This window comes from Kwoniella mangroviensis, assembly GCF_000507465.2.
Source record: "Kwoniella mangroviensis CBS 8507 chromosome 1 map unlocalized Ctg01, whole genome shotgun sequence".
Classification (NCBI taxonomy): domain Eukaryota; kingdom Fungi; phylum Basidiomycota; class Tremellomycetes; order Tremellales; family Cryptococcaceae; genus Kwoniella; species Kwoniella mangrovensis.
The window spans coordinates 4,493,077-4,509,677 of NW_027062533.1; the positions used below are offsets into that span (position 1 = coordinate 4,493,077).

General features: G+C 43.6%; 6 protein-coding genes and 1 non-coding gene across 7 annotated transcripts; 4 read left to right on the forward strand and 3 right to left on the reverse strand.

The window, feature by feature from the left end:
- Positions 1-5: 5 nt before the first annotated feature.
- Positions 6-1,343, forward strand: I203_101675 (uncharacterized protein; the record flags this gene model as incomplete). The annotated part of the gene is made up of 6 exons (XM_019150491.1): positions 6-75; positions 157-391; positions 515-665; positions 727-945; positions 1,039-1,205; positions 1,280-1,343. 6 exons carry the CDS (start codon positions 6-8, stop codon positions 1,341-1,343), a joined length of 906 nt encoding a protein of 301 aa, XP_019000084.1.
- Positions 1,344-2,226: 883 nt separating this feature from the next.
- I203_101676 (uncharacterized protein) lies at positions 2,227-5,865 on the forward strand (the record flags this gene model as incomplete). The annotated part of the gene is made up of 20 exons (XM_019150492.1): positions 2,227-2,280; positions 2,340-2,373; positions 2,433-2,447; positions 2,508-2,579; positions 2,629-3,052; positions 3,132-3,442; positions 3,540-3,672; positions 3,747-3,753; positions 3,846-3,979; positions 4,070-4,214; positions 4,318-4,431; positions 4,497-4,511; positions 4,587-4,609; positions 4,665-4,752; positions 4,822-4,856; positions 4,931-5,029; positions 5,097-5,171; positions 5,239-5,511; positions 5,585-5,665; positions 5,754-5,865. 20 exons carry the CDS (start codon positions 2,227-2,229, stop codon positions 5,863-5,865), a joined length of 2,244 nt encoding a protein of 747 aa, XP_019000085.1.
- A 430-nt stretch (positions 5,866-6,295) lies between these two features.
- I203_101677 (uncharacterized protein) lies at positions 6,296-7,150 on the reverse strand (the record flags this gene model as incomplete). Its single annotated transcript, XM_019150493.2, has 6 exons — positions 6,296-6,349; positions 6,417-6,463; positions 6,529-6,634; positions 6,744-6,770; positions 6,880-6,962; positions 7,066-7,150. 6 exons carry the CDS (start codon positions 7,148-7,150, stop codon positions 6,296-6,298), a joined length of 402 nt encoding a protein of 133 aa, XP_019000086.2.
- A 742-nt stretch (positions 7,151-7,892) lies between these two features.
- On the forward strand, positions 7,893-9,113 carry I203_101678 (uncharacterized protein; the record flags this gene model as incomplete). The annotated part of the gene is made up of 4 exons (XM_019150494.1): positions 7,893-8,120; positions 8,220-8,455; positions 8,570-8,672; positions 8,811-9,113. 4 exons carry the CDS (start codon positions 7,893-7,895, stop codon positions 9,111-9,113), a joined length of 870 nt encoding a protein of 289 aa, XP_019000087.1.
- A 394-nt stretch (positions 9,114-9,507) lies between these two features.
- Positions 9,508-11,815, reverse strand: I203_101679 (uncharacterized protein; the record flags this gene model as incomplete). The annotated part of the gene is made up of 10 exons (XM_019150495.1): positions 9,508-9,698; positions 9,772-9,834; positions 9,959-10,191; positions 10,257-10,867; positions 10,923-11,041; positions 11,108-11,182; positions 11,261-11,437; positions 11,508-11,548; positions 11,621-11,680; positions 11,793-11,815. 10 exons carry the CDS (start codon positions 11,813-11,815, stop codon positions 9,508-9,510), a joined length of 1,593 nt encoding a protein of 530 aa, XP_019000088.1.
- A 1,478-nt stretch (positions 11,816-13,293) lies between these two features.
- On the forward strand, positions 13,294-16,156 carry I203_101680 (uncharacterized protein; the record flags this gene model as incomplete). Its single annotated transcript, XM_019150496.1, has 7 exons — positions 13,294-13,832; positions 13,903-14,043; positions 14,148-14,450; positions 14,537-14,621; positions 14,725-14,898; positions 14,975-15,634; positions 15,719-16,156. The coding sequence occupies 7 exons, from the start codon at positions 13,294-13,296 to the stop codon at positions 16,154-16,156; spliced, it is 2,340 nt and encodes a 779-aa protein (XP_019000089.1).
- A 202-nt stretch (positions 16,157-16,358) lies between these two features.
- On the reverse strand, positions 16,359-16,474 carry I203_101681. The gene has a single exon (XR_002021917.2). It is a non-coding gene; the product is annotated as a 5S ribosomal RNA (ribosomal RNA).
- Positions 16,475-16,601: the final 127 nt, after the last annotated feature.

A 16,601-nucleotide genomic window follows, 5' to 3' on the forward strand; every position in this document is an offset into this window, starting at 1 on the left:
CCAATATGTCCGATCACTCGCACTTGAAAGCCCAAAACTTATTCTCCTGTAAAGGTTTGACAGCAGTAGTTACTGGTATGTCTTACTTCACTCTACACGGAACATGTCTCGGTCATCCGTAGCGTGCCCTGTCGCTAATCTTGTATACTGTCGTAGGCGGTGGAACGGGTATAGGTTTGATGCAAACTCTCGCGCTAGTCGAGAATGGTGCGAAAGTGTTCATAACTTCACGAAATGCCGAGAAGCTCCAAGATGTAGCTGAGAAATATGGAGGGGACGGTAATTCAAAGGGGGAGATCGTGGCTGTACAAGGTGATATTTCGAATAAGGAGGGGATTGAGAAGTTGGTTAAGGAGATCGAATCTCAAGCCAAGGATGGAATCAATGTTCTGTAAGTCTACTGTACCTTCATCCATAGCCAATAATTCATTTCGACAGAGTTCTGCCATATCTACTTATACCCTTCTTATGAGATTCTCGATTACCGTCGCTAAATTTATCCTTTGCTCTGCAGCTTCAACAACGCTGGTATCGCAGGTGAAGGATCAAGAGAAGGATACGAAGATGTTAATACAGAAGATGCTAAAGCCTATTCGAGCCAGTTGTTGAAATCTGAATTTAAGGAATGGGATGATATCTTACATACCAATGTTGCAGGCCAATACGTGAGTGGAACCGGTATTATTATATATTATATAATTGATAGCTAATTTGCTCTTCTGCCAGTTCACTGCCGCAGCTTTCATCCCCTTACTCAACGCCGGAGCCAAATCCACCAAAGGATATGCATCTCAAATAATCAATGTCTCGTCGATCTCAGGCCTTATGAAGGGAGCTTCGGGTGGTCAATTCGCTTATGCAGCTTCTAAAGCAGCTTTGGTACAAATGTCAAAGGTCATGGCTAGAGAGTTCTTGCCTTTAAAAATCAGAGTCAACCAAATTGCTGTGAGTATAATTAACATCAGCTGCACTCATCCACCCATTCGCTATCTACGATTGGGATCATTATTGTTCTTTTACTGATTTGGTTCCACATAGCCCGGTATATTCCCATCAGAAATGACAGCTGGCGATTCAGACAAACAAACTCATAAATCCGATTTATCAGATACATCCAAAGGAAAAGGTTTGCCATCCGGTAGACCAGGTAATGAAAATGATATGGCCGCTGCTACATTGTACCTAGCAAGTTATGCTGGTGTGTTGTGAGTGTCAATCGTTCTTTCTCTGCTCCTTCTCCATCTACATCTACAAATCATCACTAATCGTCGTTGTTTAGCGTCAATGGTCAATTCATCGCTCCTGATGGTGGTGCGACGGTGGCTACTCCCTCGTCTATCTAGGGTGTCTCTCTTGTGTTGTGAAGACAAGAGGAAGAGATGAAGAAGAATCGGATATCAAATAGTGATGTAGCTATAGTGAATTAATGTAATATGCTCGATCCTAATCATTCTCAATTCAAGTAGCCCTGCGTAAGTATTATGGTACACGGCAGATCGGCCTCCGACTGCTACGAGAGTCTCCAATCCGAGTTATCCGGATTCATGGGCTAATCACATGCCTACGTCGATGGTTCTTGAATCGTTCTAGTGGTTTGCTAGTTCAAGTCTGTGCACTTGTCCTTTCCCTGCAGTCATAATAGCGTGCAGTATTTGGGTATGTATTTCCCAGTTCTCTCGTCATAGACGGCTTCTGGCCACCCTGAGTATTTGGATGGACTGCTGCAAGTGTACCGTTCATACGTAGTATGCGTATGACTTCGGGTAACTCAACCCAGGTCAATAACCGGAGTACGAGTGTGCACTAACAAAGATGGTTCTCCAAGAAAAACGGGAAATGAATAGAACTGTAAAGGTAACCCATCACCATCAGCAGACTACAATATCACCACGAGCATTCACCAGCCATCACTGTAGGACACCTCATTGGACAGCTACACACCTGCATACAGTTGATCAGTCGAATCAGATCATTCTCTACTCTTTGTGTATACCAAACATCACCCGTCCCAAGGAACGATTAAGACGCTCACCGGCGCTGGCGTTCTTTGTTTATCGTCGTACTCTCTGATCGTCACCTCGTTCGCCTCAATCACCATCACCAGCACCATCAAATTACACGGACTCTACTGCCGATTCAATCAGGACGCAAGCTTCATATCGATATTTGTAGTACAACAGTAAATCATCACCTAATTCGTTGTAGCATTTTGAGTATAAGATCAAAATGGTAGGATTTGTACCATATCCTGATAACCTCAACTTGGATAAGCTGAGTGAGGTGAGTGATTCTAGCTTGATGTTCCGATGTAAGAATTAGTAGCTGATGGGCGACTACAGCCTATTCCAGGTACTCAATCTCAAGGTCAAAGTGGTAAGTAACCCTCCTCCCGAATCGAATTAGAACATGATGAAGTTGACACAGTATAATAGCAACGTATCGATGTGGTGAGCCAGCTAGAACAATGAGATGATCCAATGAGTCTTGAGCTGACGATATCCCGGTAGCTATCTGGGACAAACAATGGTGGGAGAACCTTCCTGATGAACCTACTACCCTTTTCGAGTTATTCGAGCAATGTGAGTCGCTCTTAACCTTCTCTCTACATGCACTGACACATCGACGTAGCCGTCGCTCGTCATCCCTCTCGAGCATTATTCCTCCGTCGACCCCTCCTACCATCTAGTCCGTCTGCACCAGCGTCCACCACTCAGGAGCCAGTCTACTCCCGTACACTCGTTCCAACCTCATATGGAACCGTTCAAAGCCGACGATCCAATCTTGGTTCAGCCCTCTTGGCTTTGGAAAGAGATGGCAGACTCAAATCGTCTATAGAGAGGAACGGAGTCAGTCCACCCGAGATTACCCATCCTGGTATACCGTACTTCGGGAACAGTAATAGAGTCAAAGGCGGCTCGAGGAGGGGATGGGCCGTTGGTATCTGGTCGAAGAATAGGGAGGAGTGGCAAGTGGTCGATTTGGCTTGTCAGGCTTACGGGCTGGTGGGAGTCAGTCTGTATGAGACCCTTGGACCGGATGTGGCTCAGTACATGTAAGTGTAAAATATTCCTGCTCTTCGATCCTGATTGCCTGACTGTGGGAAAGATATTGACATTTGTTTGGTATGACAGTACGAACCACTGTCCTCTTCCTATCATCTTTGCATCCTCAAACCACATCCCTTCGCTCCTCAAGATAGCCCCCAAATGTCCCTCTCTCAAGATCGTGGTATCGATGGATCCCCTCGCTAGATCGGAACATGATTTACTGTCTGAATGGGCTGCAAGTCTGGGACTGGAATTGTTAGTGATGGACGATCTTGAGAAGTACGGGTCGACGGATGGGGTGTACATCGAACCTGGACCTGTCAAAGGGTCTCAGGGTGAACTGGAATTGGATAGGGAGAGGATGGTGACAATCAGTTATACTAGTGGAACTACTGGTAAGTCCGAATCCGTGATTTCTATCTTCATCGGTTTTTCCTTCCTACCCACTCCAAGGTACGCTGGGCTGATCGAAGCTTCATTCACCACGGACAGGTGATCCTAAAGGTGTAGTCCTCACAAACAAGAATTTCACTTACGCTATACGATCTAACATTCTTGGAACAAATAAGGATTTACAAGGCGGAAAGGAATGGAAGTACATCTCGTATCTTCCTCTAAGTCACATGTGAGTCGTATATTCAGAGATCGTGCCATTTACTTTGCGCATGGCTGATCGTAACAATCTCTCTGGTTTAAAAGCTTTGAGGTATGTAGATTGGATCGTCTCAATTTCCGATTTTTCATGCGCAAAAGCTGATAATGTAGGATCGGCCTTTCTTTTCCATCGTTGACTTATAGCGATACCTCCATTATGTCGTCATGTACGGTGATGGAACCGTCGCATTCACCACAGGGGATGTGACGAAATTACTTGAAGATGCTCAAATCATCCAACCGAAGTTTATGGCTGGTGTACCGAGGGTCTGGAATAGGTAAGTGGCTCCTACATACTTCCTTTGTGTGGGGTAACCTGGTCAGGATGGTATGCTTACACACGCCCGATGCGCCTGTGCTGTTTCTAGAATTCACGCAGCAGTTGTCACTCAGATGAATGGTGGTGGACTGAAAGGAGCTCTGCTCCGACGAGCGGTAGATGCCAAGATAGCTAATTGGAGACAAACTGGAAGTGTAACACATCCATTATGGGATGCTCTGGTCTTCAGAAAAGTCAGTCTACTGTCTACTTTCTGGTCCTCGACTCAAACTCGTATCTATGTCGAACATCGCATTGTCACATATGCAATCGTCATTGACTTTCCTTGTTGAATAGATCAAAGCTTTACTTGGGGGTCAACTAGTCTACATGTGTTCTGGAGCTGCGCCTCTTACTCCGGAAGTACATGAAATGCTGAAAATTTGCTTTGGCTGCGAAGTCATACAAGGGGTGAGTTTGATACGCATCTAACGCTATTTACTCTTTTCAGCTGATCTGGTCATTTTTTTTCGCAGTATGGCCTTACAGAGGTAAATATACAATCCATAAACCCTCGGAAATCCGCTGTGAAGGGTAATGAAAGCTGATTATTGCCGACCTAATAGACCATCGGTACTTGTACAAAAGGGTGGGTGACTGTCAATACTTCAACAAAAGGCTTAGCTGACATAGTGTAATCGCAGTATCGGTGAAGACGTACGGTCAGTCGGCACTGTGGGATTCATACAGACTTGTAACGATCTCAAACTCATCGATCATGCTGATATGGGAGTGAGTGACGTATATGACGTCTTTGGTGGATTGCCTCGAGCAGAACTGATATCCTTCACTCATGTGTAGTACACAAGTCAGGATCAACCTAATCCCAGAGGAGAGTAAGTGCATCGAATACTGTAAACGAGCATACTCTGTTGGACCTCGCATTAATGCCAAAGGTTCTGGTTTGTAGAATCTGTTTGAAAGGGTACAATATCACTCCTGGATATCTGCATAATCCTAAAGCCACCGAAGAATCCATCGATAAAGATGGGTGGTTCCATACTGGAGAGTGAGTGTTCTGGTTTGAATCTTCTTGCATATTCCATATAGATGTCTGATTGTATTTTGTTGGGTAGTATCGGTGAAGTCGATGCACAAGGTCATTTAAAGATTGTAGATCGGGTCAAGAATGTAGTCAAACTCAGTCAGGGGTACGTCTTCCTTCCTCCTCTTAAGATAATCCTCGTAAGCTGATACTCTGGCAAATGGGTGATGCAGTGAATATGTTGCCTTGGAAAAACTCGAATCGCTTTACGCTCTCGACCCGTTGTTCGCCTCTTTACTGGTCCATGGAGATTCCACCAGATCGAGTCTGGTTGCACTCGCTGTCCTTGACCCGGCTCAAGCAGCATCTCTGGTCCATCATGCGCTGGGTAAACATGTCAAAGCTGAAGACTTGACTGCGCTAGAGAAAGCAGTGGGCGATAGGAAGATCAGGAAAGCGATTTTGAAGAGATTGGCAAGGACTGCTAAAGAACATAAGCTGAACGGGTAGGTCTAGATCTAATCCTACTACTACGATGTATTCTCCGAACGATCAGACTGATGAGTATTTGGTGTTTAGGTTCGAGATGATCAAAGGTGTTCATCTGACTTTACAACCTTTCCCTGATGAGATCATTACTCCTACGTTGAAGATCAAACGGTGAGTAGACATTGTAATTTTTACTTTTTTCTTCGCCTTCATTAGAGTGCTTGCTGAATTTGACGTTGGCATATTGGTGTTTTTATAGTAATATCGCAGCTAAGAAGTTCAATAAAGAGATTGACGCAGCGTATAAAGAAGCTGAAGCTCCGGCTGAGAAAGATGAAGACGCGGGAGCGGGTGCTGCATCTAAACTTTGAATTGGCCTAGGACAAGGGGAATAGATGTATTTGGGATAGAAGTGGGTTTGATCTTGAATTAGTACGATACTCTAGGAAGTGAAGGGTTGAAGAGGGGGAAAGGAATGGACGGATTTCGTTATCCTTTCTATCTGACTTGTTTGCTTGTATCAGTCTTCTGGTAATCAATACATGAATGATATTATCTGTACGCTAAATGAAGACGCAAAATTTCAATATCATTATAATCAGATCTGTCAGTATCCCAAGGAAAAACTCATCAGCTGAAAGACGTCTCCTTTCCGCCTAAGGACGTGCCATGTTACTTTCATCATGATTTAATCTTGCTACAACTACAACAGCAACCCTATCAACTGCCGTACCAAATAATATTTCATTATTCTCACTTTCCCCTTTTCGCTTTGAGTGTCCCTTTCCCAGAACGCTCAAGTTACAGCTTCGATTTCATCTCGTCGAATATCTTGGTGATATCGTCTTTCGAGAGCTAAGTGAGGAATTTGGCATAATGATCAGTAATCAAGTAGGCAGCAATGGGGTAACAGACCACTTACATCTTTTTGAGCTGATTGATCGAAAGAAAAGGGATGGTCATCAGCAACTACTCTAATACCATTACAACGAATTATGTCTCATGTTGGGGATCAATTGGATTTCCCCACTCACTTGGCCAACCAATGACTAAACCTTCTTCATCACCTCTCTCAGCGTATTTGGGTATGACGTGGAAATGTACGTGATCTACCACTTGATGGGCTGGTCTACCGTTGTTCTATAGTAAAAGTACGAGTTGTAGTATTGGACCGTCAGTCTCAAACTATGTGGATTGATATTGTTGGGACGTCGCGAGATCGGGAGTGATAATCAGGAAATTAGCTCACTTGTAGTATGTTGTAATTTTCGGCTCCCTGTTAGAAATAATCCCATAGATGGAATCAAGCCAATCAGTTATAATTTCGATTCATTCAACCTCATGACTGTACACTAAAGTGTATACCGGAATGAAACCACACTCACGGTAGCTATAGCCAATTTCTTCAAAGCAGGGATGATATCTTTCGTTTGATCATCTGGTAAATCACTTAATTTCGCAGCGTGGTCTGTATATCACCGACCAACGATAACAGATTTGATCAGCTCTTCTTTGTACGATCAAGCACATAGCACAACAGGACGATATGGGTCATGGTATGATACACTCACGCTTGGGAATGACCAAACAATGTCCTCTGGCAATAGGTCCAATATCCATGAAAGCTAAGATGGTATCGGTTTCGAGAAGTTTCATCCTACATCGTCAAGTCCCCAACATACACCAATTCACCCCCATTATTACGATGTTAGATCATTCTGTAAATCATTGTGCTGTAAATTAAGAAGGAAGTAGATACTTGCGAAGGGATTTCACCTATACCATCACGGTCACAAACACAGTAAGTATTTCACCGAAGTGACTCGTGAAAGCTGAAGAAGACTTACCCTTGATGATCTTGCAGAAGATGCAGGAAGCGAGAGATGTCATTGTGGTTGTTGATGTAGTCAGATGTGATATGTATGAGCTAATGTTAGGAGAAGGAAGGTACATAACCTGTAACATTCCTTGTGCTACGAGTAGTCTTCTCACCGGCTCGAGCATCATCCGTGCTTCCGAGTACAGTACAAGTGTGATAAGATGTGGAGACCCCTTGATCCCAAAGATACAGTATACAATCCCACGTCATGGTACACTTTCGGCCTAAATGGGTGTCGGGTCAATCGGCCGATGAGAGGTGGAGCAAGGTCCACCGTGATGGATGAGATAACCATATATTATATATATTCATGCCCATATCTGTAGATGATGTATCGAGTAGAGGATTTATCGTCAGCGAGTCAATTGGTATTGGCTGTCCACTCCGTTAAGAACCTCATCTCGTGAAGAAAAAAAAAATTAAAAGATATAAAACCCCTTCTTCTCCTATCGCTTCCCATTCAATTCGTTTGCACTTTCTCCCATATCATCCCACTGAAAAGCATTCCACTTCAACAACATGTCATACAAATCCAATTTGACCAACCACAATCCGGACAAATATCAAACCAACGCCTCGTTCACCTACTCTGCCAAGAACTCTTCGCCCGTCTTGGAGTTGCTTGACGCTCAGTCAGGAGAGAAGATCATTGATTTAGGATGCGGGACGGGTCAATTGACTATTCAAATCAAATCGATAGTGGGTGAGGGAGGTGAGGTGGTAGGTGTAGATAGCAATGAGGGAATGGTGAGTCATCCTCATCCCAGCCCAAAATGTGATATCTCAATGCTAGGTTATATAATAAAGCTCAAAAAAAGCTGATTGTATGATTCGCTGGATTTGTAGTTACAATCAGCGAGATCCTCCTCACCGTCATCCATTACCTACCTTCAAGCCGACATTCAGAACTTCCAATCTTTCCAGACTTCCTATCCTGACTATAAAGGGAAGTTCGACAAAGTATTTACTTCAGCGACTTTACATTGGTGTAAATCTTCACCTGGAGGTGTGTGCGATCTGGTCAATTGGTTATTGAAAGATGGGGGGAAGTTCATTTTTGAATTTGGTGGATTTGGAAATGGGTAAGTTAAAACGACAAACAAACATGCAATACCTCTTCTTACCATGACAAACCATACCATACCATGTTCAACCTCGTGAATTGATGACATGACCAATTGGTATTGTATTTTCAGAGTCGGTATAAGATCCGCATTACATCAATCTCTGAAATCCATTAATATAGATCCGATCCCACTCGATCCATGGTATTTTCCCACTGTAGGACAGTATGAGAAGGTGAGTGAACGAGACAAACCCCACTTTCTCGTCTTTTCTGCATTACCAGACGACTTTCTTCGCCTATCACTACCAAATTCAAAATAAAAATGCAACGTACTCGTACTAAGTCAACTATCGTTCTGTGGCACTATTCAGGTCCTACGATCCTCTTCTCTCACTCCGCAATCAGTCAATCTTGTCCCACGTCCTACTCCCCTCCCCACAGATTTGAGAGGATGGCTCGAGACTTTCGCTCGTAATTCGTTCTTATCATCGTTGACAGACGAACAAGCAAATCAAGTGTTGGACGATGTAGTGGAAAAATGTAGGGTGGATAATTATTGGTCGGATAGTAATCCAGGGATTGGAGTACAGCCAACTTCGAAAGAAGCAGAGGGAGGGGAAGGGTGGGAAATCATGTATGTTAGACTAAGAGGGTGGGCTACCAAGTCTCAGTAGATTGTTTTGGTCGTTTGTATTCGGTATCCACTCGATTTGCAGGTTAGGTAAGAAGAAAACGGTTGTGCATATGTGCATATGTGTGATTTGAGTATATGGATCATAGGTTTATTGGAAAGAAAAGGTAATGAGAATTGATGTGAAGAGAACAGAGCGAATAGTAAATTCAAAAGAAAGTGTCATAGTATTTAAACATCCCCAATTTGTTATCGCTCCCTTTTTTCAAGATCTTATAGCTAGCTAGCACTTAACTACGTTTCACTTACACCCTAACCCTAAATACTGACTTCCGATATATCCTCTTCATTCTCACCCTTACATCCCTCTCCATCTGGTAATTTCCTCTTCCAGTCAGTTTTCAACTTCCACTTTTTGACTTCACAAAACCCTCCATCTACCTTCCCTCAATCGCATTCTTGTAATCCCCTTCTGCATCACCTCGAGTCTGTTCCTCGGTATTATCCCCATTTCGTTGAGAATGTTCAACGGAAGGTAGTACATCGGCATTGGCCAAAGAGATCTTAGATCCTCCATCGAAAGCTAGTGCGATCTCTTCGAGAGTGTACCCTTTGGTCTCTACCATGACTACGCACAAGCAAATATGGATCATCATCAGTCAGTATCAAGTTTCCCGAATCCCAAGGAAAAGTTAACTTACAGAAGTATACTAAGACGAATTCAATGACTACCAAAGGCATGTAGACGATATAGTATTTATAACCTGATAAAAGCTCAAAGATTAGCATATTTATATACATACACATATATATCCGTTCGTCGAGGATGGTTCTCATGGTCCCACGGTGAAATGAGTAAGTGGTGATTTGAAAAGAGTATAAACTTACCAATAGCATTCAAGGCAATTGCATCAACCCAAGCGACATAAGCACCCTGCAGTTGATATACCGTATTCCAGACTAATAACCCCTTCGATCTCATCGAGTAGGTCTGCACTTCCGAGGCGTAAGAGTAGATGACTGGACAGGCGAAATTGAAAAATCCTTGATAAATCCATACGAGTGAGACAGTAGCTATACCGGCTGATTTGCTGACCTCGCCTGTATTGGAATACACCGCTCTGCAAATTAGGAAACATCAGATATAAGCATATATTTTTCGATGGGCTAGACCATTATGACTTACCCAGATACACATAATCCGATTAAACAAAGTAAAAGCCAAGGCCAAGTATACAGCACAATCTGTCTTCTTCCAATAAACTTCCCGGCGTAGACAGCGGCGATCTGACAAATCCAGGTAAACCCATTCAGTCCAGCTGCCAAACCCGTTTGAGTGGTCGCATCGGTGATTCCAACCTGGTCAAAGACGATCGTATAGTACAAATACAAGATCGACGCTCCGGAAAGATTAAATAAGAAAGGCATGAGGGTTGCTAGTCCTAATCTGTGTCTGTTGGATCGGCCACGGAAGATTGTCGACCACTTTTCAGCTTTGGCTTCTTGCTCTTGAGTGATAGCGTTCTTCATCTCCTCAAACTCGAATAACACCAGAGGATCTTGAGGGTCACCGTTCCCATGGTATGTGACCATGAATTGGAATGCTTCGTCTTGGCGGCCATGGGCGAATAGCCATCGAGGTGTTTCGGGGACGAATTGAACGGCAATGAGGATATAGAGGGCGAATCCTACTTGAATGATATAGGGGATACGCCATGACCATGAACCTTGCATGTAGCCGACACAACCGAAAATTACCCATCCCTCGATAAAGAGACCGAGGATGTACCATGAGTTCTGTATAAACACACATGTCAACTACATCCTGGTACGAAAATGTGCATGCACTTACCCATGAATGGGCGACGGTTGATCTAGATCTAGGATGACTGATCTCTTGAACTACGATCAAACTAGTCATGAGGAATGAAGTAAGACCGAAACCAATGATGACTCGGCCAACACAGAATACTATGTAACATTCCCATCAGCTGATGTCGCATTATTGATCGGCACAGCCGACGAGAGGACACTCACAAGCATAACCATTCGCACCTGACACACCAGCAATACAACCGATGATGGAACCTAAAAGAATAGTAACCCCGTAGACTAAACGAAACACCAAGTCACAACGACATCAGCTTCCGACTAGGGTAATACAAGCTGAGAGAGATGGTATATACTCACATCGGATACCCCATCGTCTACCGAAATGCTCATCGATGTAGGTGATGATTGGACCCACAACAATACCGGAGAAAGAACCGCAGGCATTCAATAGACCAAGTTTGACTCCATTGGGATAACCAACATCGGCTTGCCAGGCATCGGAAGCTTGAAGACCTGATATGAGGGAGCCGTCGTCTGGAGATGCGATAGAAGGTATGAAAATGTCAGAGGATGATTCGTTATTTGCATTAAAGGATTCACTCACATCCGTTCAAGAGCATTCCAACAGCTACGATACTCAGGAAGCTATTATCAGATACCAACTATCAGTCGAGATTCTCGGAAAAGAGGTTGAGAGGGTGTCCACCCCCAACTTACAAGTTGAGCTTGAGCTTTCCTTTATTTTCGTACCATTTCAAATGATCGCTCGCATTTGGGCTATTCAAGATGGACCAGTCAGTACAGTTGTAAAGATACCCAAGTAAACAAGCAGCACAACAAGACATGATAGCACCAGATGAAACTCAAGAAGAAACCAAAAAACACTTACATAGATTGCCAATCCGTCGACATCTTATTGATAGTTATCTACCTAATACGATAATCCAGATACTACCCGTGAGCTCAAAAACCAAAACATTATTCAAAAGCAACTAGCGACGCAGGCATTATCCTGATCCGCTAACGACGGTATAATCTCAGCTCGAGTTAATTCCCCATCTCCTCCGTCCTAGGACAGAAAGGAACAATGGGGATCTCGGCACCCGTGTTGCTTCTTAAATCTAACATTTCATTTTTTCACTTTATAAGATCCGAAATAGGATATACAAAGCGTTTATCAAGATCTGTTGAAGATCATTTGATAAATGAAACAAGATAGATTGTCAAAATGTTTTTTTTTTCTTCTATCTATTCTTAACATTTAGACTAGCCTTTTATTCACGTCGACATCCTTCTTCTTTGGGAGATGTCATTTTTTACTTTTGAGACCGCGTTGCAAGATGGGATGTATGTGGAGAAAACACCTCGAGATTGATAAGATCTCATGGTTGTAGGTATCATATTTTGGGTTTTCTGATTACTGACCTAGCTAGAGTAGTAGTGGAGTATGGTTTGTTGTGCTTGTGTTGTGCTTGAGGCTGATGTTGGAAATGCGAGTGTATTTACAAGATCAAAAGGGGAGGATTGGGGTGAAGAGTAGAAGATGGAATATATATATATCTATATGTGTGAGAGAAACAGAAGTAGTGGGAAAAAAAATGTCCGATGTGGATGTGATAATTTCGAATTTTGAGTGGTGGAGTACTGACGGAGGTCCGATATTGACACATTACGCAATCGTGGCACAGAGTGAGAAAGAAGCCTGTGAGATCCGTTACCCCACTATCAATGCTTCTTCATCAAGACTCGCCAAGACAAACATCTATCCTCGTGCGACTTAGGGGTAATCACGAATCTATCTAGTCCGGTGGGGCGAGATGGGCAAGCTGACAGTCATGTCTCCTAAATGGGATCCACTGACATCGGAGAAAATGGCCTGCGATACTCCTGGACAGTAGACCGGAGAAAACAGAGCTTATGAGATAACATGCTTATCCTCATCCGCTTGATGTCGTCTCCTCGTATGCTATCAGGCGTATGACCGATGACTCCTCTCCTCGTTGATGCATGGTTGTGTTTGAATGCGTGTGTAAACCACGAACCACAAATCATGAGTACTGCATTCGATGAGCGGGGCGCTATGGGCGGGATAGAGTAGTAACCGAGGACCGTGTCCGTGACATGAACCGTGCCTTGAATGAGTCCAACACATCCGCAGGACAGAAATAGATTTAGATGCAGATAACGAATAAACATCGGCACAGCTTTACTCGGCGAGTGACTGGTGAGACAACGAATCCCTTCTTCTTCTTCGGCAGAGGTCAGGTCAGGTATCAGCTGGATGATACTGTGAAAGAGAGGAGATAAAATTGAGTCTACAATATAAGGTGAACCAACTTATCCAGACCTACTCCTTCTTGCCGGAGTTCATCATAGGTCCACACAACAACATGGACATCGACAAATCCGCCGCCCCACCTCGACCACGCCCCCGACGAACCGTCAAGAGATGTCTCTGCATATCATGTATCCTCCTCGCCTGCGGTATAGGGGTATTCCTCGCTGTCACTGTATTCTCAGCTGCTAAAACTACCATATCATGGTTCAAAGACCCTCATAAAGCTCTCGTATATAACGGGACAATCACACCCAACTTGTCAAGCTCTCAGGTGGTCAGACCGTTGATCGATCTCGAGACGAAGTTTGATATCTTATTTACGGTGTATGGTAGAATACCGAATGATGAGGTGGAAGATGAGAAGCAGAGAAAGGAATATCAAGATCAGATTGATAAAGATACGGAAACGGATACCGAGACTTATACGGGGAACGAATTAGCTCTATCAGCGAGAGTGGGTAGATCACCTGTAGAGATTAGGTATCTCCCTCAAGAGAGGACGATCTATCAGAATGTAGTATTCAGAGGGTTGACATTGGAGGATAAGGATGTGGAAAAGACTATCAACTTTGATCTACCATTGAAAAGGTTGTGAGTGGTGGTCACCACCAAATATATCTCGTCACCTCCCATGTATACTGATTATAGTGTATTTGAATAGCTACGACCACTTCCTCTACGCACCGGACGTACGGGCTGCTATTGCACTGTTACCACAACGACCTAGTAAATTAGACAGATTAGATAATTTCACAAGTTGGAAACCTGAAGAAGCAGAATTCCCTATTCGAATAGATGACAAGTGAGTTTTCGGTGAGATGTAACAATCAAGTGAACATCTTGCCATCAATCATACATCTCTGCTCGCTCACTCACAATACTAAGCTGATATTCAATTATTTATAGCTTCATAGCCACTTCGTCTCTCTACCCTCGTACCGAGGAATATGCTATCCAATGGAAAGCTCTCGAACAGATGACTTACGCATTTCCACTTATCGAATTCTTCAATCACGGTGATCCATGTAACTCTACCAAAGCTGATTCAGATGAGGATGAGCTCGAAGAAGATGATTTGTATGCTAGTATCATAGCCGACGTAGATGGACACCAGGAGCCGCCGAAGCCTGATGAGGAGAACGAGAAATCGGAGAAGGTGAAGAACGTGAAAAGGGAGAAATCATGGATGCATCCTCATATAGTGACTAGGTAAGCCGCCCTCCCAAATCACGCTCCCTGTGTGGTATAGGTTGAAAGATGGGATGTGTCGACTGACCATAGATATAAAACTGTAGATCGCATGTGTATGTTATGAAGGAGACGAGATTGCTCGATAGGAAGGCTTATGATAAAGCTCATAAGGAACTGCGCAAAAACGCCGTAAGTCACACAAATCCCGTCTTCTCGTATGACTTGACAACCAAGATAAGATCAGATTATTACAGAACATATCGAGCTGATTGATATCTTATTCTCGTTTTAGTGCGGTAAAGGCTCTTTGGGTCATCACGTCTCGAGATTCCTTTGCTCCAGGACATATGTATCAAATGGTTATTGGGAAAATCGATTCGTCCTGAACCCATTAGAAGGTCAGAAGAATAAAGAGTTGGCTTATGGACCTTATATTGATGCGATTTTCCATGCTGCGGGGCCTAAGGTATGTCTTCCTTCACACTCAACTACCAATGTCACCGAACTGACTTCCTAGTCACTGTACGTCTATTGGATCACAGGATGTCCACGCCCTTCCAGTCAGTCGACACAATTGCTCCGCTTCGAACAATAGCACGATTATATCAGAGCCAGTCCTCGATCCAGAATATCTCCCAGTCAATTACACCATCCGATTCTCATCCCTCACACCAGCAAGAGTAGGCTTGTTAAACCATTTCGTTCAGCCTAAACGAGTGTCACACAATGCTAGTGAATTCGAGATTGCCCATTCTCATAATGAGTGGGAACAGGCCAGTGGGGTATTTGGAGCCAAGAAAGAAGGTACTCACCCAATTCGACGTTTGATCATCACCACTCTAAGGACTTTAGTGGCTTTCCCAATCTTAATCTTAAATCTCATCTATTGGTATACTCGAACGACTACAGTGGGTATCAACCATCCTGCTGCGTACATCTCTTCTGGTGGGATGATCATCAACGCTTTGGTATCTCTCGGACAGGGATTCAAGGAGATTGACGGATGGTCAGATGGAGTGTTGCTGGTGTTATTGAGTACATTAGAGTTCATACCTGCCATCTTACAGCTCAAGGTAACTCTCCCGATCGAAATGGTAAGGAACGGTTGGTGGAAATTTAATTTGAAGAGATGGAGGTGGAGTCATAATGAGCGAAATAGTATGAGGAGAGGAACAGGGATAGATCCAAAGATTTGGATAGGAGTGAGTACAGCAGAATTCAACCTACACAACATCATACCTCATTTTGCAAGCTTAGCTGAACAACGATGAATTATTCGATTACAGATATTCTTATCTCTCTTCTCGATTATCTATTTCCCAAATAAATACTCACTCGCGATCCTTCATCCATCCATCCTCCCTCCTCCACCTATCCCTTCTGAGTCTTCATCAGCAATAACAGCAATCCATGAATCACCCATATTCGCAGCCTTGTCACGCTCATTCGAGATTTTCGCATTGATCTTACAAATATCTCATAACGCTCACAACTCGACTTTCGCGGGTAATTACAAATTAACTACATATATGATTATGGGATATAGGGTATCGGAATTGGTATATTTCGTACCGTTCATCGTGGGGACGTACGATCTGAGGATGGGTATAGCTTATATTACTGTTATAGAAGTGGCTATTGAAGGAGTGCTGGTTTGGCAAGCTTGGAAGTTACCTAAGATAGATCAGAAGTTGGAAGAAGATCAGAATCAAGTTGGCAATTAACGTTGGTATGGCCTCTTGTATAATTGAGGTGGTAGATTTATACATTTAGATTCAATACAGTACAATTCATGCAAAAAAATACTATCAAACCCTCTTGCCTGAGTCGCTCAGCTCACCAAAACTCCCTCATTGCCATTTATCACTTGACTTATTATCCTTCGCTTGTCTTACTGGCTGTCGTTCATGACAGGATGAACCAAAAAACTACAGCACCCGGGATTCCCAAGTGGTCCCCCACCTTGGTACTGACCGAGCGATAGGCAACTTAAGCTGCCCAGAGCGGACGGGATGGGGCGTTTTGTACCTTCTATGGCCGTAGATGAAGAAAATGGTTTGTGTATGCCTCTATATAGCCTTGGATTTGGCTCAAGGGATGGTCTGTTGGAGCATTTTGAGTGAAATAATGGGTACCCCAACTTGAGTGTGTTGTGTGGGATGATATTCA